This window comes from Platalea leucorodia, assembly GCF_965183815.1.
Source record: "Platalea leucorodia genome assembly, chromosome: 9".
NCBI lineage: Eukaryota > Metazoa > Chordata > Aves > Pelecaniformes > Threskiornithidae > Platalea > Platalea leucorodia.
Genome location: NC_138831.1, coordinates 16,657,509 through 16,682,793, shown reverse-complemented (window position 1 = coordinate 16,682,793; position 25,285 = coordinate 16,657,509). Strand labels below are relative to the sequence as shown.

The 25,285-nt window shown below is 36.1% G+C and overlaps 1 protein-coding gene across 1 annotated transcript in view; it reads left to right on the top strand.

Annotated features, from left to right (window-relative positions):
• CACNA1D (calcium voltage-gated channel subunit alpha1 D) overlaps positions 1-25,285 on the top strand; it is a gene marked incomplete at both ends in the record, with an annotated part of 209,759 nt that overhangs the window by 141,963 nt on the left and 42,511 nt on the right. The window contains 10 exons of the mRNA XM_082321325.1: positions 2,524-2,630; positions 3,751-3,838; positions 4,340-4,447; positions 4,618-4,670; positions 4,930-5,076; positions 5,779-5,980; positions 7,198-7,356; positions 8,660-8,770; positions 14,386-14,469; positions 14,799-14,882. Of these exons, the coding sequence (XP_082177451.1) occupies positions 2,524-2,630; positions 3,751-3,838; positions 4,340-4,447; positions 4,618-4,670; positions 4,930-5,076; positions 5,779-5,980; positions 7,198-7,356; positions 8,660-8,770; positions 14,386-14,469; positions 14,799-14,882 (1,143 nt within the window). The remainder of the gene's footprint in view (positions 1-2,523; positions 2,631-3,750; positions 3,839-4,339; positions 4,448-4,617; positions 4,671-4,929; positions 5,077-5,778; positions 5,981-7,197; positions 7,357-8,659; positions 8,771-14,385; positions 14,470-14,798; positions 14,883-25,285) is intronic.

Sequence of the window (25,285 nt, the reverse complement as noted above, 5' to 3'; positions counted from 1 at the left end):
AGCTGCGTGTGTTCTGCAAGGAGTAAATTCAAGACTAGACCTGCAGTAACAATAGCATTCCTTAATTTCCAGGCAAAAAGTATATGAAACTGAAATTAAGATAACCAGAGGCAATATTATCAGCTGCAGTGAAGAAACTCATAAATGTCCAAAAAACAAGCATTAAAACAGAATAACTCTCAGCAGAGTCTCCCTGTGCTCTGTCTTACTGACTGCTCTGCAGACATGAGGATTTCCACATTATATGGTGTCAAGTATGTGAATGAGGATATAAATAATAGAAAAGCTGCAACATCAGTTTAAAGCATTTAAGAATTCTCTTATGTAATCCCTACATGGCACTGAAATCCAGCTTACCATCCTGTTTGCCATACTTGCAAAATGTGAAAACATCAGAGCAAAGGTCAGGTTAGGGCCTTGTGCTTTTAATCTTGCCCCAGCTGTGCTAATCCCACACCATTTAAACAATTCCCCACTGGTGTGGAATTACAGGCAGGAGGAAAAGAGCAGCACAGGTGGTGCACCAGGCACTGTGCTCAGTGAGTGTCCTGCAGCATCTGCTCCGCTGAAGGCTGCGTGACAGCGCTTACCACCTCAAATCCGCTCTAGCCTTTGCTTTGGTCTTGATCTGTGTGAAGGATAGAATGATTTTCTATAGAGAGTTTTAGTCGAATGCTTCCACTGGGATTTGTAGTGGTTGAAACATGAGTCTCCGTATAAAGATGGGGAGATATGTACTTCACCTGTATTTTTAGGTCAATATATCTTTACTTCTGTGGGAGTCTTTACATGAAACTTTGTGTGTTGCTAACTGATGGCATATGACAGTGTATATGAGTGTTTGTAGGTAGATGTAGGTTTGATATTCGAGGTTATTTTAGTGTTCAACTCCCACTGATTTTAATGAGTTTAGCCATACTCTGTAGAGCTGTAAGTGAAAAGAGCTAGGAATTTATTGGAAATTTTACAATATAGTTGTATTACCTCTCTCATGTCATGACATAGGTTAAAACTTCAGGATTTTTATTCTTCTAGTTTTGAGGAACATTTAGTATTCTGATTGCGACAAAAGCAAGGTTAACATGAGAATAAGGAGAAAAGGGCTTCCAAGAAAAATGCATCTTTTGTAGTTTGCATTCCTTTGCAGATATACAGCTTTCATTGACGCTGATGGTTTTTCATGCAAAAGGCCTGCAAGTTTGTGCACACAAGTAGTGACACAGTAGACTGAGATGCCCATTGCCAGTAACTCTGTTCTACGTTGTGGAACGGTCTTGAACGATGTAATAGTTTGCTGCAAGAGGAAAGGAAATAAAATCTTTTCACTCCATCTTGAGGAACAGAACAGACTAGAAAGTAATGGGTTTAAAACACACGGTCAATATCAGATGTTCTCTGGCTGGCATTGAGTTTTCTTACCTGTGGAAAACAATGAGTAGCTGAGAGTATTCAAGTCTGTTTAAGAGGACCTTAAGGCTGAAGAAATTAGAATCCGTGTGCCTGAACTGACTACTAGGTATTTTTTCAAAGGTATCCTTATTTTAATTTCAAGCTTTTAGTTTCAGTGTTTCAGTCTTAATCCGTAACTATGGAAAAACCAATGCAAAATTCTACTCAAGTGCAGATTCTGTGCTTCTAATGGCTTAACTGATTCCTCTCTGCATTTTTAACTGGTACTTACTTGAAGTCACGGTAGGGGTCTAATTCATAGATTTAGGAGCCAAATTCAGCTTTGTGATACCTGAGAACATCTGCCCAGATTCTGTCTGCAGCCACAATTAATAGAGCCTCTACCACTGGCTCCTAATGAAACCTGCAAATGATGCATGCAGGTTCCTTCACAAGATACCCTTTGTGTGCTTTCATCTTAATCTAGATGAAGAGGAAGTCCAATAGGGAGAGCAATGTTTGGTATTCCCCACAGACCAGCAAAACTTGGGGACCCTTGTCCACACGTATTACGACACAATCTATGGGTTGTTCCAGGTTATTCCAAGATACTCACTCATGATATTAACATGTCTCCTGTGAGCCAAAGGCAAATAGCAGTGTAACGCTGCCTTATAACAGCCTTGTGCTGGTTCTGTACCAGGTTTGACTCTCAGGTTTTTGTAAGACATTTTCAGCTCCTTCACTTCTCAAGGTAGTATGAATGATTAGGAGTCAGAATCTGTACCTTACAGTTTAGTAAGCATGGCAATTTAATTGTTCTTGTCATTTTTCTAACAAAGGCCAAATCAATTAAGTGTAATCACCTCAGCCTAATCAGTTCTTACACAAAATATAACATTTGTTGATATCAGAAACAATTAACACATTTGCTGGTGTTGCTTGAGCAGAATTTTTATGATTTAAATGAAAGATTTAATGTACATAGTGGGATTCTTTTATATCTCAGTTGCTTTTAGAAAGTGAGATAATATTGTATGCATTCACACTCTAGGCAAGTGTCTTGTAAACAGCCTAAATGTGAATTTGAATAAACTGAAATATAGACTAAACGTGTAACGATCCTATTTTTAGATGACAGCTTTTGGAGCATTCCTTCATAAAGGGTCCTTCTGCAGGAATTATTTTAATTTGCTGGATTTGCTGGTTGTGGGTGTTTCTCTGGTATCATTTGGTATTCAGTAAGTACTATACTTATAATGTGAATGATTTATTTTTTCTTTGGGGTTTTATACTGAAATCAGTGTTTCAGCTCCTTTTGTTCCCCCATTGTGTGTGGGTGTGCAGTATCAATAATCAGGGTTGGGACTGGCAAGAGGTAGTGCTTTATATGGAGTGTGTTGTAACTCATTACTAATACGCGTTGGAAACAAATTACTACTTCCCACTATTACCAAGAGAACAAGGAAGAGCACCATGACACTGTATTGTATAGCAAGTAATCCTGGAGCTTCAGGAAGTTTATATACCTTCTTTTGTCCTGTTGACACATCTACCGTCTAGTTCTATGAGCTTGCTTTTTCAGCATTGACCTACTGGGATATGTAACTTGACAGCATTTGAAGGGGAGAGAAGTGGTACCTTAATCAGGACTGTAAGTGGTAGTGAAGAGATTTTTTTGCTTTGTTTGGATCAGGCTAAACATAGTAAAAGAGTCTGAAGATGCTTATTGATTCACTGAGCAGTTGTGCCTCATTTAAAATCATCTGTGAAACCCTTAGTGACTTAGAAAAGAGCAAGGGCTGGGTGTCAGTCAGCTGCTTCCCACTTTGTATTCTGCTTGTACTGGAATACCTGTTACACAAGCTTTCAGTTTCACAATATGTTCTTTAAAAGGCTGTCTGCTATTACTTCCTCAAAAGGCAGTCCTAGCTACTTAAACAAAGAGAATGTGAGCCATTTGAGATCTTTTCATCTCCAGCTGGTTGGAAATTAAGGTATTCATTGATTTACAGGGCTTACACAGTGTCTTCAAAAGAGCTCACCAACACTGAAAAATACTTTGGGGACTATTTTGCTCCTGACCAAACTTAACTGCATTACAGTGTCAGGCAAGCTTCTGAGCTGTTAATTCCCAAGTTGCTCCAGAAATCAAAATAATTCTTATGGTATTTATGAGATTGATATTATTTTCTAATATTAATAAAGGATCAGTAAAGAAATACTTTTAAATATCTTGTATATATTATCTTGAGACTTTTTTGAAATTTCATATATAAGGAAGTTGCAAGAACATTGTTATTCTTAGTAATAAAATCAGTTACCTTAAAAGTAACAGAATAACTTCTTTTTTCCCCCTAGATCAAGTGCTATCTCAGTTGTGAAGATCCTCAGAGTTTTAAGAGTCTTGAGGCCTCTAAGGGCAATAAACAGAGCAAAAGGACTTAAGGTGTTTACTTTTACTTTTTAAGTTATATTTCTGTTGGCCTGATTCTTCAGTCCTGCTTCAGGTTAAAAATTCTTGCACAAAAAGAATTGCCTAGAGAAGTTCACAGGGCAAGGACATGAATCAGTTCCTGATTTTTAAACATATTAGGCAAGATTCTGCCCACAGTTACAGCAGTTTATATGTGGAGGAACACAAATGCCATGGAGAACAAATTTTTACCGTAATACTTGCTGTGAACCAACATGCCAGAGCAATATTTTAATTGTTTTTCCATAATGCTTATGTAATTTTCAGTCAATTGATGTTGATGGGTCTATGTCAACAGATTTATAGACAAATCTAGAAAACAAGTTTAATTATGGTAGTAGGTATAATACTGTCAACACAAATATAGTAGTTTTAAATAATAATCTGCATGTGATAAAATAGACTTTTACAGTATGTATTCTGTGATACTACGTAACAAGTTGTATTAAATTTTTTTTTTTTCTTTCTTTCCAGCATGTTGTTCAATGTGTCTTTGTGGCTATTAGAACTATTGGTAATATCATGATTGTTACAACTCTGCTGCAGTTCATGTTTGCTTGTATTGGAGTGCAGCTGTTCAAGGTAAGTAGACATGCTCACAATTTACACTGCATCAAGAAAAGCAAAGCTGACTTGAATTCTTGATGTCTTGCTGCTGGAACTGGATTGGTCCCATTCTGAACCAATCATAGTATAAATGTGTTTATTTTGCATATTCTGCATTTTGGCATTGCTTTTTGTTTTCTATGTAGGGAAAATTCTACAGGTGCACCGATGAAGCAAAACAGAATCCCGAGGAATGCCGGTGAGAACATCTTTGATCTAAGAATGACACATTATATTTTGAATAATTTAAACTGTAGCAGGTATGGGCAGGCATGTGTCAGGCCATTTAGGTTTGTGTAAATTGGAATTGTCATTTTAAATCCACCAGAAAACACAGGTTAGCAAGGAAATAAAACAGGCTTAGGGAGGGAGTAAAATAAATTGTTTTGAACAGATCATTGAGTAACTCTGCGGCTAATTTAATATTTCACTAATGACAGTTTGTTTCTTTCCCACAGAGGGATATACATCGTTTATAAAGATGGAGATGTTGATAATCCAATGGTCAAAGAGAGGGTCTGGCAAAATAGTGATTTCAATTTTGATAATGTTCTGTCTGCTATGATGGCCCTTTTTACAGTATCCACTTTTGAAGGCTGGCCAGCGTGAGTGAATTCTCCATGTTTTCACTGCATTGTTAATACAATTACATTTTCTTTATCATTTACCAGGCATTTTTGGGCAGCAAAGCAGCCTTAAGTGATAGTATAAAAACTTATTAATGGAGGAAAGGAAAAAACCTGCTATCCTTCTGAATCTGTGCACTTTTCCTGTAATTTTTCATTCACCTGTATCTATAAAGAGCAAACTTTTTTTATATTGTTTGATTCCTAATCTTTCAGCTGCTTTTGCTATAATGAGCTATTCTTTAGCTCTAATGGAAGTAATCCTTTTAGATGTTTATCCATCGATGCTCTTTAATACTAATATGAAAATTTTAGGCCTTTGAGTAAAACTTTTACTGCAAAATCAGGCAATAGTACACTGCACAGAGAGGCCCAGGAACAGCAAACTACCACTCACTATTTCCCTACATGAGAAAAATCTTAGGGGATAGCTTTATGTGGGGGGAAGAAAAGTAAAACATGCAGTCATCTGCTCATTACCTTGAGTCTTTTGGAAAAAAGCATATAACATTGTGTGGTGTGATTCTTCTGGTTTCGATATCGTTGTAAGCACTGTCATTAACTAGAAAAAGATAACAGTAAACAGCAGACCATTTCTGAAATCTGTCCTCTGAGTCTGCATATTTTGCTCTCTTTTGTCATTTTAATGCTAATAAAGATAAAATTTTGTTTGTTTTTCAGGCTGCTATACAAAGCCATTGATTCAAATGGCGAGAATGTAGGACCTGTATACAACTATAGAGTGGAGATCTCCATTTTTTTCATCATCTATATCATCATTATTGCTTTCTTTATGATGAACATATTTGTTGGGTTTGTGATTGTTACATTCCAAGAACAGGGAGAACAAGAGTATAAGAACTGTGAGCTGGACAAAAATCAGGTTAAAATAAATAATGAACTCTTAACTTTTGAAAGTATTCTTTTTTATTTATGCATGAAGAACTTCCTTTGTGCTTTGTGTCAGAAGAGGGCACCAAACACATATGTTAGAAAAAAAGTGGAATTAGTACATACTATCAATTGGTATTCAGGTCATTGTATGTTCCTCTTTCTGTAAGCCCAACCTATCAGTCTTTTTGTTGTGAAAGGTGTTACATTAAGCTTGTTAGCTTCTTAGTGTCTCACTTGTTGGTGTCACATTAACAAGAATACAGCACTTGCTATCTTATCCAGAGGCAGAAGTAGGTTTTACAATAAGAACAGGAAAATAAACTTTGTGTTCTGAATAGTCTGAAAGTGTTCAAAATGTTCTACTCTCCCCCTCCCCCCCAATTTGTTTAGAAATTCACAGGGGATATTCAGATTCAAATAAAAAAAAAAAAAATCTGTCCCCTTTTACTATTTAATCCTTTGACTGAGAAAGTCATCAGTCATCAGTCATGATTTTTCAGGTACTCTTGTCCAACTGTAACACACTGTTTAAAAAAACCTAAGCATCAAACCTTAGCCAGCATTCGTTCTGCAATTTGTGCCTCGTCAGTGAGCTTTTATAAGCATTCTTCAAAAGACAAGTGGAAGGCCCAGCCTACATGAAGATTTCAGGCACTAATAGAGTAGGAGATGAATCCATGATGTTCCTCCGTATGTGACATGATTTTGCTGGGCAATTTAACTGAACTATTAGGAATAACTCTTCCTCCATATTTATTTTGCTGACTCTAGGGTTTTATGCTGTGCAGTTACATTGGTGGTTGAAAACTGAGCGAAGACAAAGCATGACTTAAGATGAATTAATAGTTATGCTATTAAGATTCATGCTATATGCTATACATATACATACATACAGTCTGTGGTGTACTTCTGTATACTACTACACCGTATAAAGGTGAAACACTTCAGAATTTCCATGAGCATTATTTGATTCTTTGTGTGTGGCTGAGTAGTGTATATGATTAGGTACAGTTGTAAATAACCAAGTGAGGATTGGTAAGCTACTTGATTACTTTATTAACATTTAATAATAAAACTCTCTATATCAAGTAGACAGACTGCTTGTTTTTAAGACTTATATTTAACAATTTGCACTTATTAATTATATTATCAGTTGATTAGCTCTTAGGTATAGTCTGACAATTTTTGATGTATTTGCTTTTACAGCGTCAGTGTGTAGAATATGCTTTGAAGGCACGTCCTCTTCGTAGATATATTCCAAAAAATCCTTACCAGTACAAGTTCTGGTATGTGGTGAATTCTACTGGATTTGAATACATCATGTTTGTCCTCATCATGCTGAACACACTTTGCTTGGCTATGCAGGTAGGAAAACTAGAAGCTGTTTTGAAGCTGTTGGCATAAATGGCAGGGAAGGAATGGGTGATATAATGCCTTTCTTTTATGGCAACCTGTATTTTTCTGTGAAGTGAAATTTAAAAAAAAACACCTCTGATCATAGTACTCGTCTGTGACGTATTCTAATCTGTTCATCAGTTCTCTGAAGTGAAATTGTTTAAAACAGCTTGATGTTGATAAAGGTCTTCCTAACTTAATCAAGCTGTTTGAGCTTTATTTTGTACCTGCAGTGTAATTTAGTTTATTTTATATGTGTGTTCCCAAGATAATCCATGTGCAAGAAAATCTCTCAACCCCTTAGATTCTTTTATCTAATATATTCGTTTGTGCAGTGCCTTTAAGCATTACTTCACCTCTGTGTGATTTCTGTACTTGTTCTGTGTTCATTTTGTGTATGTACTACTCCATATTTGGTTGGATTGGACTGGATGATCTTCAAAGGTCCCTTCCAACCCAACCCATTCTGTGACATTTCTATCCTCTGTGTCTATACCTTCTTCAGAAGTTTAAAAACTTAATATATGGAGCAACTCTAGTTTTGTGTGATAATGCAAACCTCACGCAAACACGTTTTCATGTATTAGCTGTATATCTATGTACACTTGTGTGTATTTTTGAATGTGTGAGTTTTTTTGTGTGTGTATATATTTTTATTATTCTAATTTTTCTACATTATGTATGCAGTTCTTTGCAAGCTGCTTCTTTACCTACTTTTCCAAGTTGTCTCTTTCTTTTCCCTAGTATTTCAGATTTTTATAAGAAAAAGAGTAGTTCAAATTCAGTTTACAAAACCATTCTACTTTTTTCAATACGCTTGCATGCACTGTATCCTCTTAAAAATATCACTCCTACACAAGATATATTATTCTGTGACTAACATACTGCAGGCTTTCTAAGCTGGTGTGACACAAGGTTATGTAATTTTAAAACCTAGCATATAAAACTTGGGAAATTGCTGTTGTCTAATACTCCTTTTTTGAGGGAACAGTTTTCTTCTCAAAACCATCTCTCTGGAGATTCCTTTAGCATGTAGCAGAATGATGGTTTTGTTCCGCTTAGCACCTAAGGAGAATAGATTTAAACAACTCCATTCTTGACCAGAGATACTCAACTAGTCTTGTATGGATATAGGTGTGCACCATAAATACTACAAGAAAATATTTTCCCGTGCTTCATTTTTGCCAACTTTGCCTTAGGCTGCCTTACTTTCACTTAATATTTTAAAGTTTTTTTACTTTACTTTTAAATGTATTGTATTTTTCATTCACAGCACTATGGACAGTCTAAGCTCTTTAATGATGCAATGGACATTATGAATATGGTTTTCACAGGAGTGTTCACTGTTGAAATGGTTTTGAAACTGATTGCATTCAAACCCAAGGTAAGTTTTAGATATGATTTAATTAGGTCATCACCACAGGAATTAAGTATAACGTAAGTTTCACACTAGCTATGTATTATTCAAAGAACAAAAAGAACCTATGTTTCCCACATTTATCTATCAGTGAAATCATAATAGAAGTGTTAACCTAATAATATGTATATATGTAACTCCAGGAAATGAAATGCAGATATCAGAAAAAAACATTATAAGGTGGTTGATGAAATCTGGAATATTTTGAGGTAATGAAAATGTCCCTTTGTAAATCAGATAAATAATATCCTGTTACAAGTATTACCACTTCTCCTATTCATGGTACAACATTCATAACTTTATACTAAGTTAATCTCCAGTAAAGACCTGTACGTTATGTTATATTTCCTATTCTAAAATGCAAAATTATTTCTTTACTTTATAAAATGTAGCCAAGTGCTACAAACATACACGTAAATAATATACATATTCAATGGCTTTTTTAGATTTTTATGTTTTCAGTTATACATACACAATATTTTGTAGAGGGCTCCACAGTGAGCAGTTGATTCCTTACCTTAAAGGGACACTGTCAAAATGAATAATGCAGACACATTTTCAAAAGCAGATTTGCAAGAGAAACTGATAACTATAATTGCTAACTGAAAAAAAAGATGAAAATCAGACTGTGACCGTTAATGCAGTCTTTTTGTTCAGTTCTCATACCTCATTTATGACAATGCAAAAGCTAATAATGAAAAACTAAACTAAATTTTTCAATACAATGAAATCAATATTTATTCTGAGCTAATATCTATGTAAGTAAGTAAAGTGTGGTCACTCATTATATATGGAATTTGAAAAAAGCCAGTCATGCCTTTTGAAATTTACTGATCTCGCCATCAGTATTTCTCATTTTCCATTGCCCTTCTTTTAAAGTAATCAGGATATCTGCATCTGTAATTGGCTGTTAACTGTGCCCTTCCTTGGTGTTAAGTAGCAAACTGGATGACTGTAGGCTGTGTGGGCAATCTTATTCCTGCTTTAAACAAGCTAGCTTTCATACTTAGAGCAACATAGTCATGGCTGCCCAGAGCTCAGCATGGACTAGATGTCTAACTACTTCCCAGCTTTTCAGAACTATTTATTCAGCTTGCCTTTAGTCATGAACTCAGCTGTGGAGCCTGAGCTACTTGATTTAAAGCTAGCTTGTATTTGCCTGCAGAAGTAAACAAATTATACATCACTTGAGGTCTGCTGTTGAGATGTGAAGTGTGGAGTTCTGGGTGAACGCTTACCCACTCTCCCATAGTCTCGCTCTACACTGTCCAGTCCATTGTATATTTCTAATGAATTTACTTGTATCTTTGTGTCACCTATCTTATTTAAATGCTAAGGATTTCGCATTAAAAATAACACAATGTGAGGCCCCCAGAGGAGATAGCTCAGATATGTGGACCACAGTGTCATGAGTATGCTGACTGTGTTTCCTGATTTGTACTTCTGTTCTATATCCTTGTTTCACACTGAAGTTTCAGAAGAGTTTGCTGCATTTTGTCATCTGCTCTTTGAAAGAAGACTGTGAATCCTTGTATGGTTCTCCATGCAGTTGTGACTGTAGTCAGAAACAGCAGCTAATGCAAAATATAGTGGTCTGATCATGAGTGTATAAATCACAGTGCTCCATTTGTATTATGGACTTCCTACTCGTTATCAAATGCAATGTCTTAATACTGGTCTCTAAGACTTTGTACAATTTCAGTTTTAACTCTGTTGCAACATGCTTTCTATCTGATTGGATGCTTTTACTGTGAGAGATCCCTGGATCTGAACCCTGAGAGTTTGAAGAGCAGACACTGTCAGTGAAAGGTCCTTATTTCCTGAATTTCATTCCCCCATAGATACAGAACACCTTGAACTTGTTAATTAGCAGGACAAGGTTAAAAGGCCATGATAGTAATCAGACTTTTGGCAGAGATTAATTAGCAGGAAGGGAAGGGAGTTAAATATCTTTAAGGTTGTTCCTGTTATTCTTTAAGATTGTAACTCTTTTAATTGTCAGATCCTCTTTAACAAAACACCTATTGGCAACATGTATTGCATAGTTCATTAATAATTGCAAATCAGCTAACAGTCTTAAACAGAATGTGAACGTCTTTTAGTAATGTAAATTTTAAACTGGATACATGCTTAAAAGAACAATGAATTGCTTTAACTCATATTAAAATTTAATAATAGTAGGAACAATCTGAAACCCAACTTAATGTTTTGCTTTAGGGTCCATAAGGAAAGACTGATTCATTTCCTCTATGTTTGTGTCACTGGTTGGTTTCTTAGTCTAGTCTGGCAGAATGGACAGTTTTATTTATTAATTATATGCATTTTAAAAATAATTTCAAAGATGCTCAAAGCATCAAATAAAAACTCCATTACTTACTCCATAAAAATAAGAATAGATAAAAACATGTTAGTTTTTATCTCATCTGCTTGACAGTGTCCCCTTAATACGTTGAAAAAAATCCTGTGAAAACTGTGATCTTTTGGTTTTGCTGGTCATGCAAACTTAAGGCTACTATAAATTATTGATACTCTTACTATGATATTGTGTCATTTAAAACCAAGGGACTGCAGACTGCCTTCCAGCTCTGAAATACGTAAAACTTGGATAAGTGATAGATATTAAAGGTGATGCTGAGTGTCTGGCACACTTCTTGACTGGGAGATTGGAACACACAATACTTTGCAGAATGAGGCCCTAAACTTTTCAGCAGAGTACTAAAAGGACTAAAATATTTATGTCGTAGATCTATAGAAACATCTTTTGGTGTTAATTCTCTATGACTACATATTCCCCAGGATTTGTGATTTTATCCTTCAGCATTTCGCAATGAACAAATTTTTCATAATGTAAGTTAAAAGAGCAGGCAATTTTTCTTCATATTGTTCTTCACATTTGCTAAAATCTGCTACTTAGCATGGTTTAGTACAGTACAAAACAAAATACAGCTATGAAATCTAAAATAATACATCAACACATACTGTATGTAGAGCTTCATGATAGCTAGCTGTTACTTAAACTTGTAATGATTTTCCATGTCGTTTTACATCAGATTTTTGTAAGAAAAAAGGAAAGATGGCTAGTAAGTGAATTGATCTTGGGTCATTGCAGTGGTGAAAACAACTTATTTGCATGATGTTTATTTGCTGTGACTTGTCCATTCCTCCCTTTTCCAAAACCATCTTTATTTTCTCTTAGTTTTTTTGTTTATTTGTATGCTTTTGCTTTCATATTACTTTGAACAATATTTGTCTATACTGATGGAAAAGGTTTCATAAAATAAATAAATGTGTAAAGTATTTTAGCTGTATTGAATCAAAATGTGAATTTGTTATTTCAGTGCCTTATATTGTACCATGTCTAGTAAAGTCATTTTTTCTATAGCTGAAATTAACCTTTATTTGGAGGACCTTTTTTGGTTCCCATTGTTGTAGAGGAAGATGGATAGCACACCTCAGAATTGTGCTGATTATGTTTGCTGTTTGCCAATAGTCTCTTATTTTATGTATATATATATAAATACCACTATTTTAAAATCAAGAAAGATACTACTTTTAAATAAGAGAAATGAGGAATTTGAATGATCAGGAAGAATATGAGAGTAGCTCTCCTTCTTTTGTTGTCAGATGCTAATCTCTTTAGGATTATAAATTTCAGTATCATTGAGGGGGTTCAGCATGACGATTAGTAGAAGCTTTGGGAATGGCTTGTTCTTGTGAAGCAGGATGAGTAAGGAAGGAGAGATAGGGAATTGTGCAGGAGCTCTCAGAAATGGATGCGTTTGTTCAGGAGGCCAAATCCATGAACATTGGCTTTTGCCCCAAGACTGGAATTGATGATTAATCCCAAAGAACCAAAGCATGTGGCACAAAGGACTGTAGTGGTAATCATACTCGGATTTATTTTCCTCTTACAGCCCCTTCCTTAAATGAGAGAATGATTATAGTAATTTGTGTTTTAAAAGAGCTAAAAGAGAGTAGCATTGGAAACATAATGAGGCTTTCTTGACTCTGCTCAGTGCTTACTCTCCTAGAACACACTGTAGGGCTGTCGTCTTCTGCAGCAGCTCTCTTGTAGTCTCCAAAAGCAAATTTCCACATGAAATTAGCTTTTTTTTCAAATAGTAATGCACTCAAGTGTAACCTTTAAACTGTGAAGTTATAAGAAATTCTAACAGTTTAAAATCTTGAGAAAAATATTGTCCAGTTCTAAAAAATTTTGTAGCTGATTTTGCTTTTCTGTGCTAACAACACATGTAACAACTTAAACTACTCAGCTGAAACATTATCCTATAGTAAACAGTGTAATAATAAGTGTAACTAGATATGAGGTTAGATTAGCACACTTGTCATTTTAAACTTTTTGCTAAATTAATTTTTTAGAGCTTCAATAGTGGCTGACAAGCTAGTATTTTTAAATTAATTACCAGGAAAGTAGAATGTATGTGTACAAAATGTACATTTCAGCCTTTTTCATGTAATGCACATCCCTTAGTCATGGTTGGCTGATAAATTAATATATCTGAATGAGAAAAAAGGCAAGTTCAGTAATTTTTGCAATTCTGAATTTCTGTAATAACTAGGCAAAGTCCACATATTGCAGAAAACCTACATATCTTGTCTCTGTAGAGTTGCCTTCAACAGAGTAAATGCATCTTGATTTGTTCCCAGTGACAGACTGATCCTGGAACCTACCTCAAGGTTTCTTCTGAAATATCTGTTTGCTCAAACATGCAGTTTTGATGCCAATAGACAGCTGATTGTATGATAGCACTTTATAACCATTTGCAGCAGTGTGCCAGTAACATACACATAGGGAATATATTTAAAGCCATAAAATGTCAGAAGGGTGACTAAGCAATTTATGAAAATGAATTTTCAGACATTGGACTGGCTGCATTAAAAGCATTAAGAAATTGTTCAAGTTGCTATGATTCCTAGCACTGACTTCACTGGTTACAGAATCGGGCCCTGACTGCAAATGTAGTGCGAGTTCCTATATTAAACCTAGTTTCTGAATAGAAGATTAAATCAATTCTCTAATATTTATGCACAGGTCCATGTTAATAATTGTGCGTGATTAACCAGTGATGAGCTTTGACCCTTTGAATATTTTACCAGTCACTTAGATAGGATTAACATAAGGTCATTAACGTTAAGGAGTTTTCATTTGGCTTGGTCTTGTAGAAATATTAAAGGGATTTTGTCGTGCTTGTTACGATATATATGTTAGAATTTTTCAGCCTTGCTAGAAGTCCGAAACCAGATTTGGATGATGGCTTGCTTGCCAATGTTGTGCTTATACGATGGTGTATTATGCATGTGTACTGCGTGTATGTGTGTGCGTGTGTGTGTCTGTGTGTGTGTCTGTACATGTATATATATAAAGTATATATATACACACACATGCACATATATGTTGCTTTTCCTTCAGTAGGCAATATTGTTTGTTTTGTTTTGTTTTCTCATTAGACCACAGGTTTTGTTTAACTAATTTCTGTTTATGCAAAACTAAACAGAAGTATGCAAATATTTGACATTTCATGTGTAATCACAAACGTTTGCACCCTGCCTGCTCTGTTCAGGGCTATTTTAGTGATGCCTGGAATACGTTTGACTCCCTCATCGTTATTGGCAGCATAGTAGACGTCGTTCTCAGTGAAGCTGATGTGAGTATACCCCAGCTTACTTTCCCCAGTCCCTACTTCTCTTTCTCTGTCTCCCCACTATTTCCATCATCTGGACAAGTCACAGATTTTGATCTGATGTTTCTAAAGTTTGAGTACAGACCAGTCATAGGTCAATTATGTTGATATGGGAAATAAATAGCCTTTTTTTTCTACCAATTTTTTTTAGCTATGAAAGGGAAAGATTAGATTGTATAGTGGTACATCAGAGAAGCCTAGAGTGTTTCTGTGTTATAACACTGTCCTTTTCTTCTCTTTTTCTGTTTGTGTTTTTCTCTTGCTCTCTTTCTGCTGAATGCTTGTCCTAACAGCACTATTTCACTGATGCATGGAACACTTTTGATGCCTTAATTGTTGTTGGTAGCGTCGTTGATATTGCTATAACAGAAGTTAATGTAAGTAGCAACTGTTCATGCACTAAAAAGTAATTGCTGTCATCAAGAAATACAGAAAATGTAAACTTTATCCCCCAAATCCTTTTTTAGAAAAGTATGTTTTATCCTGGAATCAAAGACCAAAACATGGATATAGATGTTTGTACAAGTTGTTATTACAAATCTGTATACCCATATAGTTGCACATGCACACAGCATAGTGAGACAATGAGAATTATATTTTTATATATATATACAGAAAATACTTAAAACATTTTGTGTATAAAAAAAAGGAATTAAGCTTCTGTTACTATTTTACTTGAAGCCCAGTGATTTTTGTAGGTAGCTTGACAAAGATAATTCAAGATTCTCTAAGTTGTTTCAGTGACTGAGTTTAACAAATAATGATTTTTTTTTTTTTTTTTTTTTTTTTTTTTTTGGTGGGAGGTTTGGTTTTTAGAGCGATGTTAGCATTCATATCTCATGAGGTAGCAGAAGAAGGGTACATAGAGAAAGTAAGGCTTTCCATGCTTTGGAAAATAGAATGGGTTTTTTTTGCTATTCCTTTTGCTTTTCCCATCCTGTAGTAAATGTTTTAAAATTTGAATTACTCTTAAAGTACATGGAAAATTCCATCTTTTCACCAAAATTTTGATTGATGGCCATTACACATGTAGGTGTTTGGACAACAGAAGGATCCCTTTCCAAGAAAAAAATAGGGAAATACTGATTTTTGCCTGTTCTCTATCTGACTTGCTGGTTTTAACAAGGAAAGCTGTATCACAAAAATGAAAAATGAAAGATAACAAAATACATCCCGGTTCTGTGGTAGATATGCAAGTGCTTCCCATACTTACATGTTTGTTTGTTTAACTAGTCAAAATAAAATGTCAGAGGAAAGTGCTTCTTCCCTCTAATGCTTCTTGAGACCTCAGAAAGGGAGACTGAAGAAGGCGGGACTTGCATCCAACCCAGCCACTGAAAATGCTCAGGGAGCACACAGACTCAGTAGGTGAGGTTAGCGTATTCCACCTGCTGAAGATCTGACCTGTTTATCATTCTGAGAACAGTTATCCAGAAATACCCATGATGCAGGAGATCCCCAACATTCACGTATTTTCCCTGTATCAAAGAACAGCTTAATCAGGGAAAGCTGTAGATATAAATAGTTGCTTGGTATTCTTTGAAGATATTTAGCTTGCATGTTTTTCTACGGCAGTCACAGTTTATGAGCTGGCTAATAACATTCCTTTTCTCTTAAATTTGTTTTAGAAAGCTACTTGCTGGACATCTTTTTTTTTGCCCCAGTGGATTTATTATTTACCCAAATGGTTTCTTTTCAGTAGGGATAATTAATATGCATCATCTTTCAAAATACTTCTAAATTTGAATAAATACTCTTCAGTGGTGAATATTTAAGTTGCAATATCTATCATATTTTGAGGAAGCAAATTCATCCTGTGGCTATCATTGCCATTTAATTGAAACAGTTTTTCAAGGAAAACACATTTTAAGATTTATTTTCCAAAGTGGTTCATGTCAGGAACCCAATTCTTAGGATCACATTCCTCCAGTCAATGGCAGAAACTGTACCCTTTACTCCATTTAGATAGTACCTTGATTTTGAAACTGTGAGTATCATCATAATAAAGTTGCCCAGGAACATGGAACAGAAATTGTATTTGAAAAAACTGTGATCTGTTCCAGGCAGTCCAGGATGAGGGAAAAAAAAAAAGAAAATGCAGAATTCTCAAGTAAAATCTGTCTAGAAGACAGTTCTTGGCTTTTGGTGCATTGTTCAGATCAGCAGACCACCTACTAGGAGCTTGGGTTTGTCAGGCTGGTCTTGATTGAGGCCATAGTTTGATGAGGATTTCTTTTGGCACCTCCGTGAGCTTAAGCAGCCTTCGCCCACCACTGCTCTTACCCCCATAGCTGTGTGAGCTGTGCTTCCACAACAGTTTCAGGACTTCACAGTTGGCTGGATGAGAGCACAAAGTATTGGCAAAAGTGTGGGCCATGGTAGGGCAGAAATGAGTGGATAAGGCTGCTGCTGAAGGAAATACTTCTTATACTGTGCCCATACAGGTCTCCCTTCAGAGCGTATTAGCATTGGCACAGACAAAATCAATTAGTGGCAGTAGCTGCTGTTGATAAACAGTGATGTACATAGATTTTAATCTTTGATTCTAGTCTATTTGGTAAGCACAGTAATGCCTATTATCAATGCATTTCAAACACATAAAGAAAACAAATGTATTTTTATCTTTTTTTTAAGATGGCAGAATATCTTCAAGCATACACAGACTCTGTTAGCCCTCATTAAAGACTTCAAATTTCTTTATAAAGCTGCAAATTCTACACTGCCATCTCAAAGAGCAAACACAATCAAAATAATTTTAAGGCTGATTCACCTGAAGATTCCTTCCTGATTTTATGTTAAACTATGAGAATCTCACAAGTGACTGCATTACTGGACAGAACAACGGAGGACTGATGTGATAACACGGGAGCAGAAGGACCTTAGCCTGACCCTTAGATTTCAGACTGATTTTGCTCAGTTCTGAGCGGGTGATGGATCTTTCTGTCTGTGAACTGAAGGAACCTGAGCTGGCAGGGAGAGTCAGTCGGCACAGAACTGCACTGTCCCATTGAGACATTTCTCAAAGTATAATTACAGTTCATGGAGCAGATTTTTAAAAGCTGCCTCTAATTTGTTTTTAGGGTTTTTTTGTTTGGTTGGTTTTGGTTTTTTTTTCCAGAAAAGTTTGGATTTAGACTTTCAGCTCAAGTATTTACAATTTACCCACTATTTCCATTCACAGTAGTACTGGTGTAGATGAGCATAGTGTCTGAGGAGCATAAAAAGACCAATCATTTAGAATAGCTTTCCATAATAACTGAAAAACGTACTTGATTGCGAAGAGATTGAAAAATAGCTCGAATGTACTTCCATGACTGCAGAAGATGTCCCTGTATTTAACCCTGTATTTAACACTGTATGGACAGTGTTAATTTGACAGCATTACTTGTAACTGATCGCTGCTGAGCTTTCAGCTGTGAAGAACACTGTCATTTTAGTAATTCACACAGCTGTCTTGAAAATATTCTGGAGATCAAGTAGTGATCTTCAGGAAAAGTACACGCCACAGTCAAGAACTAGCACTGTCATTTCTTATTTTTTCATGCTATACTCACTAGAGAAAAAAGGCTCATCTTTGATGTCTTCTGGTACTGCACAGCAGACTGTGTACTAAGTATTGTCTATTTCTGGTCTTTTCCACTTTCTTGTGCTTTGTTTGTGCAAGTCATTAATGTATGACAGTTTCAATAAATTTCTGAGCTTGATTTCCCATTTTCAACATGAAACAGTGATTATGGCAGAGTGTCTAGGGAAATTTCTTGGTTCTTTATTACTTTTATTGTTTTGATTCTACTGAACCATTCCTACTTCATTAGTTTTGTGTAAATTTCTGTAATCCAAATTCAGTATTTTAGAATCTTTTTCTTAATATTTTTCCACATTCTGAATTGTGCCATTCCACCTGTACCTTTTATCTAACACTGACCGTGATCCTGGGAAATCTACAGCTCTGCTAAGGTGCTAACAAGACTTTGTTTTCAATGGGATTTCAAGCACGATTGACATGGCACCTGTGAAAACTCCCAATATAGAAAATTCTTAAATTGAGGAAGCTCAGCCTTGTTTGAAGGGTGATCTGAAACAGTGTAAATTGCTAGCATTAATGTAAAATCAGATCTTGTTGCAGTTGTAACTGCACGAGTACAGCCATCTTAATTGATCAATGTAGAAGAAGACTTGAAAGAATGTGAATACGTAAAATGATGACTAAACATTTTTATAGGTTTGCATATATAATTGCCTCATGCTGTGGAAACAACTCAGCGACATTCTGTTAGTCTAGCTGTGTACATTTAGACTAATTCCAAAGGCCAGCAAGTTCTTCTAGTATATAACATGTTTGTATCTGACCCATTTTTTTCAAGAGAGTGGGTTGGACTTTCTAGTTATATATCACCTTGATTTCAGTATTAAATTCTGGAAATGTCATCTCTTTATTTTGTTGTTCCTTTTTTTATGTTTTTTAACATATTATAATAATGTATATGGTGCCCTGAGGCTGATTCTTCTGATCCAGTAGCTTCCCATTCACATATAATCCAGGAAATTAGTGTGTTTTGAATATTTTTGGTGCCCGTGGAAATCAGTGTTTAATGCGTTCAGCAATTTACAGGACTGCTTAGCATCCTCAAGGACTGGATCAGTGACCAACTCCAGAAATGAACCACCTCAGAGCAACATATATTTTGGCAATACACTATTTTCTATGATTGTTTTTTTAATTTACTCTGTCATTTAATATCCCTTCCTTTAACCAGTTCTTCTTTTATGAACCTAATTGGTTTTCATGTTCATTTTATTTTTAGAAATTTTTAGAGGCAAGTATATATAAGTAAATATATATATGGTATAGCAATAAAAAAATTAAAACCACTACTAAACCCTATATAATTACTTTGGTTTTTGTAACCTTTTGTTTTCAAAAAGTTTCACATGACACGCAAGATCTTGTCTGGTCATAAAAATGGTTCCTTTTCAATTAAAAAAGCAGAGTAGTGATTGTGAGACACAAGATGTGGTCAGTCCGTTCTAGGAGATGGACATATATAACTTAAGACAATGAGAGATAAATAAATTCTGAATAAATGAGTAAGTTCTTAAATGCAAATAACAGACAAGTTTCAATCTGGCCTGACTGTATAGAAATTATCTTATTAGTCAGCTCAGAAACCATTTGGATGGCCAGCACTGGATGACTTAGAGGCATGATCACATTGTTAACAGTAGTAGTTATGAAGGTTTTAATTCACATTTTTTTATTTAAGTTTCTTTTACCATTCATGTGCTGCCAAAATGTCGAGAAAATAATAGAGTTCACTTTCCTCTTCTTTTGTGCAAATGTTTAATGCAGTCCTTATGGGGCTAATTTTATGCTTGAAGTTAAGTAAAATTCAAGTTCTTTGCTGAAATAAGGCTTAAAGGAACAGCACTGATATCTTCCTCCTGAGCCCCTCAGGAAAACCTATTTGTCTTGAATCACCACTGTAAACATGTGAGGCTTATTCAGTGCTTACACTGCTGCAACAACTAACAGTGGTTAGTAGCAATGTCATACATCAAAAAAGTCTCTCACAAAACCAGAACTTGGTGTTCTGCCATTTGGCAAGAAGGAGCACCATTATTACCATTTCAGCACTATGCAGTGCATAATGTTGACTTGCAAACAGTGGGATGCTCTTTTCGTTTGCTAGACTGCTAGTGGAGTGTGTGCTGGGAGGGCTAGTGCCTATTTTTGTATAGCTGCCCACTCACCTAGTGACTGGTGGGACACCTGATCTGGCTTGTGCAGAGGAGTGGATTAAAACTTCATATCTACCTCCTGTAAGAGATTCTGGATTCCAGTTTGTCGTGGTTTAACCCCAGCCAGCAACTAAGCACCACGCAGCCGCTCGCTCACTCCCCCCCAGTGGGATGGGGGAGAGAATCAGAAGGGTAAAAGGGAGGAAACTCGTGGGTTGAGATAAGAACAGTTTAATAATTGAAGTAAAATGAAATAGAGCAGTTAAATAGGCAAAGCAAAAACCGTGCACACAAACAAAACAGAACAAGGAATTCATTCACTGCTTCCCATCGGCAGGCGGGTGTTCAGCCATCTCCAGGAAAGCAGGGCTCCATCACGCGTAATGGTTACTTGGGAAGACAAACGCCATCACGCCCAATGTCCCCCCTTCCTTCTTCTTCCCCCGGCTTATATACTGAGCATGACGTCATATGGTATGGAAGAGCCCTTGGGCCAGTCTGGGTCAGCCCTCCCCCTGGCTGTGCCCCCTCCCAGCTTCTTGTGCCCCCGGCGGAGCAGGGGAAGCTGAAAAGTCCTTGACCAGTGTGAGCGCCACTTAGCACCTATTCAGAGACAGCTTAGCACTACTCAGCAAGAACCAAAGCATCAGTGTATCATCGACATTGTTCTCATCCTAAACCCAAAACACAGCCCCATACCGGCTACCAAGATGAAAATTAACTCTATCCCAGCTGAAACCAGGACACAGTTTTGAACAAAAGCACTGCAATTCAGTTTGAATCCCACTTTATGCATCAGTATCATATGTTAGAACTTATGTTTTGTTGCTAATAATTGATATTTTTGAATACCGTTAATACATTTTGTAGGCTTTTGCAAATGTACCTCTTTGGGCTTAAGGATAGGTCAGAAAAATACATTCTCATATGGCTTTGCTTTTGTTAGTATGAAGTCTTATCGCAATATGAAATCTATACTGTGTTGCAGTATTTAATTTGGAAATCGAAGTAAATTTCTGAGCTGCTTTCATGAAGGTGTTAATATTAATAATTTAGTTACTTTATTGCACAACAATGTTTATTAGTTATCATAGTACCCTATGCCATCAACGTGTTAGTTATGAACTTAGAGTTTTAAATATATCTTTTACAAGGGAAAAGATACTTCTTTTCTCAACTCGGAGGTTCTTCACATTGATACAAAATTTTTACTAAATTATGTATATGGGCATTTTGTTCACATGTAGCAGGGAATACAGAGAGTGCTGTGTGTGGTTTAACCCCAGCCGGCAACTAAGCCCCACCCAGCCGCTCGCTCACTCCCCTCTGGTGGGATGGGGGAGAGAATCAGAAGAGTAAAAGTGAGAAAATCATGAGGTACAGACAGTTTAATAGGTAAAGCAAAAGCTGTGTGCACAAACAAAGCAAAACAAGGAATTCTTTATATACTGAGCGTGACGTCATATGGTGTGGAACATCCCTTTGGTCAGCTGGGGTCAGCTGTCCCAGCTGTGTCCCCTCCCAGCTCCTTGTGCACCCCCAGCCTCCTCGCTGGTGGGGTGGGGTGAGAAGCAGAAAAGGCCTTGACTCTGTGTAAGCACTGCTCAGCAGTAACTAAACCATCCCTGGGTTATCAACACTGTTTCCAGCACAAATCCAAAACATAGCCCCATACCAGCTACTATGAAGAAAATTAGCTCTATCCCAGCCAAAACCAGCACACACTGATAAGACTATGAAGAAAATGACTTGCTAGCACATTTGAATTCCAATAATTATTCTCTGAACAAATTGTATATGTATGTACATACATGCATACACACACACATACACTACCCATTTCTGAAGATATTTTGGCAACCTGAATGCTTTCCTGTATATGTTATTGTCATCATACATATTTGTCATTCAGATGTTTCCTTCTATATTTGTAATCATGATTACATCATCATTACGTGTTCATTTGTTTTGGCATACTCTCATACCCTTTGGCACAATCTGTAAAAAAGAAGCATTTGATCAACACCGTATACTAATATCCACTGTTTTTTACCATGTTTATTTTTTCTTAAACACAGAGCTACAGTTTGCTTCCAATGCATGATGCAATCTGTTTCACACTGTTCACAGTTTTGACATTGAAGCTTTTTTCAGTTAGGATGTTTATTTGGAACTTTGTTGCAATATGAAGAGTGTAATGGGGAGTTACTGTTTAGGAAATGTACTAAATTTTTCATAAGCAGCAATAAATACTTGACCAAAATTGGCAGCAGATTGCAAACATTTTAATCGGTGAGGCAGAAATTTAGGTTGATCGTTGGTTAATCTTTTTTGAGGGTTTGGATTGTTTGGGGAAGAAAGCTGCTGTGTTGAACCTTGATTAAGAAAAAAAAAATGTTACTGCCTATTTGAAGTATTTAAGAATTGGCTTAAAATTACATAGTTATGAAGCGCTTTGCTGAACTAGGCTCTCAGTGTAGCTGGCACGTGGCTGACAGAAAAGGTAGAATAATTAAGCCAGTCGCTGTCCTCATTTACCTCATTGCACTGCATCTGTTAGCCAAGCAGGGAAAGCAGAAGCTGTCCATTTATTCTAGCTGTGCCCATTACCAGACTTGTAGCAGTGATCCCAGAAAGGACATGTGTTGTCTTAGGAATCACGTAGTCCCACGGGGGACAAAAAATCATGATAATGAGCAGTCAGACCAGCCAGTCCCCAAGCATTTGGGACGCAAATAGTATAGGAATGATTGGTGGAACGTGAGGGGAAAGAGGAGATTTTTGGTAGATTGCCTGACCACAGGAAATATTTTTATTTGCGTTCTTGTCAGCAACTGTTTTCCAAAGAGACACTGCTCAACCTGGCCCCTTGTCAGGTTCAAGTCTATTCTAATACTTTCCCTGTATATACATAATGTGCCACCTATTTACGTGTGTACATGTCAAGTAATATTACTGAAGTTGCAAATAAGATTATGTGTTTGGGTAGTATATGTTTTTTTCCTCATCTGTAGGAAGCAGATGTTCTCTGTTATTGTCATTCTGTGTGTTATTGTTACTGAAGATTTTGATACCTTCCTTAATCTTAGTGTCCCAGCTCTTAGTATTTCTTCATGCTGGATGGACATACATAAACATTAACTAACTTTGTCTCTTAGATGAGCATTTCCTTTATAAATAAGTACAAATAATGTTTTCTTCGTGGTATATCACTATATTAGCTTCACTATTATTCATAATATAAACTAAGCTGCTGTATTGTCAGAGGGAAATGACAGAGAGGGTAGAAAATTAGATACACTCACTTTAAAATGTCAGTACCCAAAACACTTGGCCAGTGATGGGCAGCAGTTGAATATTTTCAGCTCCAGTAGAAAAAAAGTCCTTTGGTATCAGGAGTTCGTTTTCATTGTTTGTTTCTAGCCTCAATCTCCACTCTGGTATTTTTGTACAATTTACTTTTTGTGAACAGGGTGTTTTCCTTTTTCATTCCTAGCCTGCTTTTTCCAGTGTCCCTAATTTATAATCTCTTGCGTATGGCATCCTAACACTTCCCAACAGCAGCAGATCAGCCATCACAAAGAGGCAATTAGGGACTGCTTAGCACAAAGAAGCTGAGAAAGAGTGATTTATGAGAGGAGTGTGCATTACACAGTCCTGTGCATACACAAATATGCGTACACAAACACATTCAGTGCCCTTCAAACAAAAAAAAAAAAGTTGAAGCATTTTGCAGTCATCATTCCTGAGCACCTGCAGTAGAACTGTTCACATAGGTTTGGTAATCTGATTTCTGGCTGCATTTTCAAAAGTGAGAATTAAGTAATTATTAAGATAGTTATGTATAGAAAAAGGGGGTTTTACTGACTTTTCCTTTTGTGAGGGTTTTTTCATAACTAAATCATAATGCATACTCATTATTTTTTCTTTTGGAAAGCAATTAAATAAAAATCTGTAGGACTAAAGTATCCTTGTTCTGTTCTTATCTATCCCATTACATATTGCTATCCTATACTGTTCATAGCTTATTTGGGGCCCAGTACTTCTCCTATAAAAGCGAGCAGGAAAAACTCCCAAATGCAAACCCCAGCATTTTACTTCATTTTTTTTTAGTGTCAATTTGTGATGATACTGTAATTTAATCTCCTGTGTCTGTCAAATACCTCCTTTAATTTTTGATGATACAGAATATTGAAAGCTAGTTAAGTAATTCACTCACCGATTAAGACAGTATCAAGCTCAGCATGAGTCAGTCACCAGAGATTAATACGAAGTTTCAGGCTTTGTCTGCAATTTCTTTAAAAGTTTCAGATAAAAAGGAATTTTTTTCTGTAATAACAATGGGGGTCTGTGTACACTAGTACAGGTTTGTGGCTGATGTAGGTAGACAGCTATGCAAGGTTGTTTCCATGTTTTGTGATGTTTTGGTATTTATGATGTTTGTGATTATGAATTTCTCCTTAATATATATTTTGATGGTTTTATTTCAAATTGTTGAAATATGCAGGGAATTTCTAGTGCAGCAACTGTCTTTCATTGGCAGCATTTTTTTGTGTATTTTATATAAGTGCTTACAAAGCTTAGATGTTACAGTGTTACAGCTGATTTTACAAATACTCTGCTTACTGAAGTCTAATGAGGAGATCTGAGTTTTGGTTAACGTTAATGCATCAATTTAGTAATAATCCCTTAAACAGTTTTAAAACTCTCTGTTTCAGAAAATACTCATATCCTGGCAGGGCAGTAATTTATACATATGTAGATTGCACATAGTTGAATGGTTATTTTTACCTCATTTTTGCCTTGTGATACCTTTATATATGTTTTGCAAAAAAGTAACAGACAAAACAATTACAGTTTAATAAATACCACTAATGACCTAACTTTAACAAAGTACTACCTATTCTTGTTTTTTTACCGTAGTATGTTTGTATAATATACTGCCAGTATTTTCAGCAGAATCAGCTCCTCTCCCTTCCTTCTCCCCAGGCTTTATCTTGGGTAACAGCAATACTTGAGATTATAGTCAGTGAAGCATGGC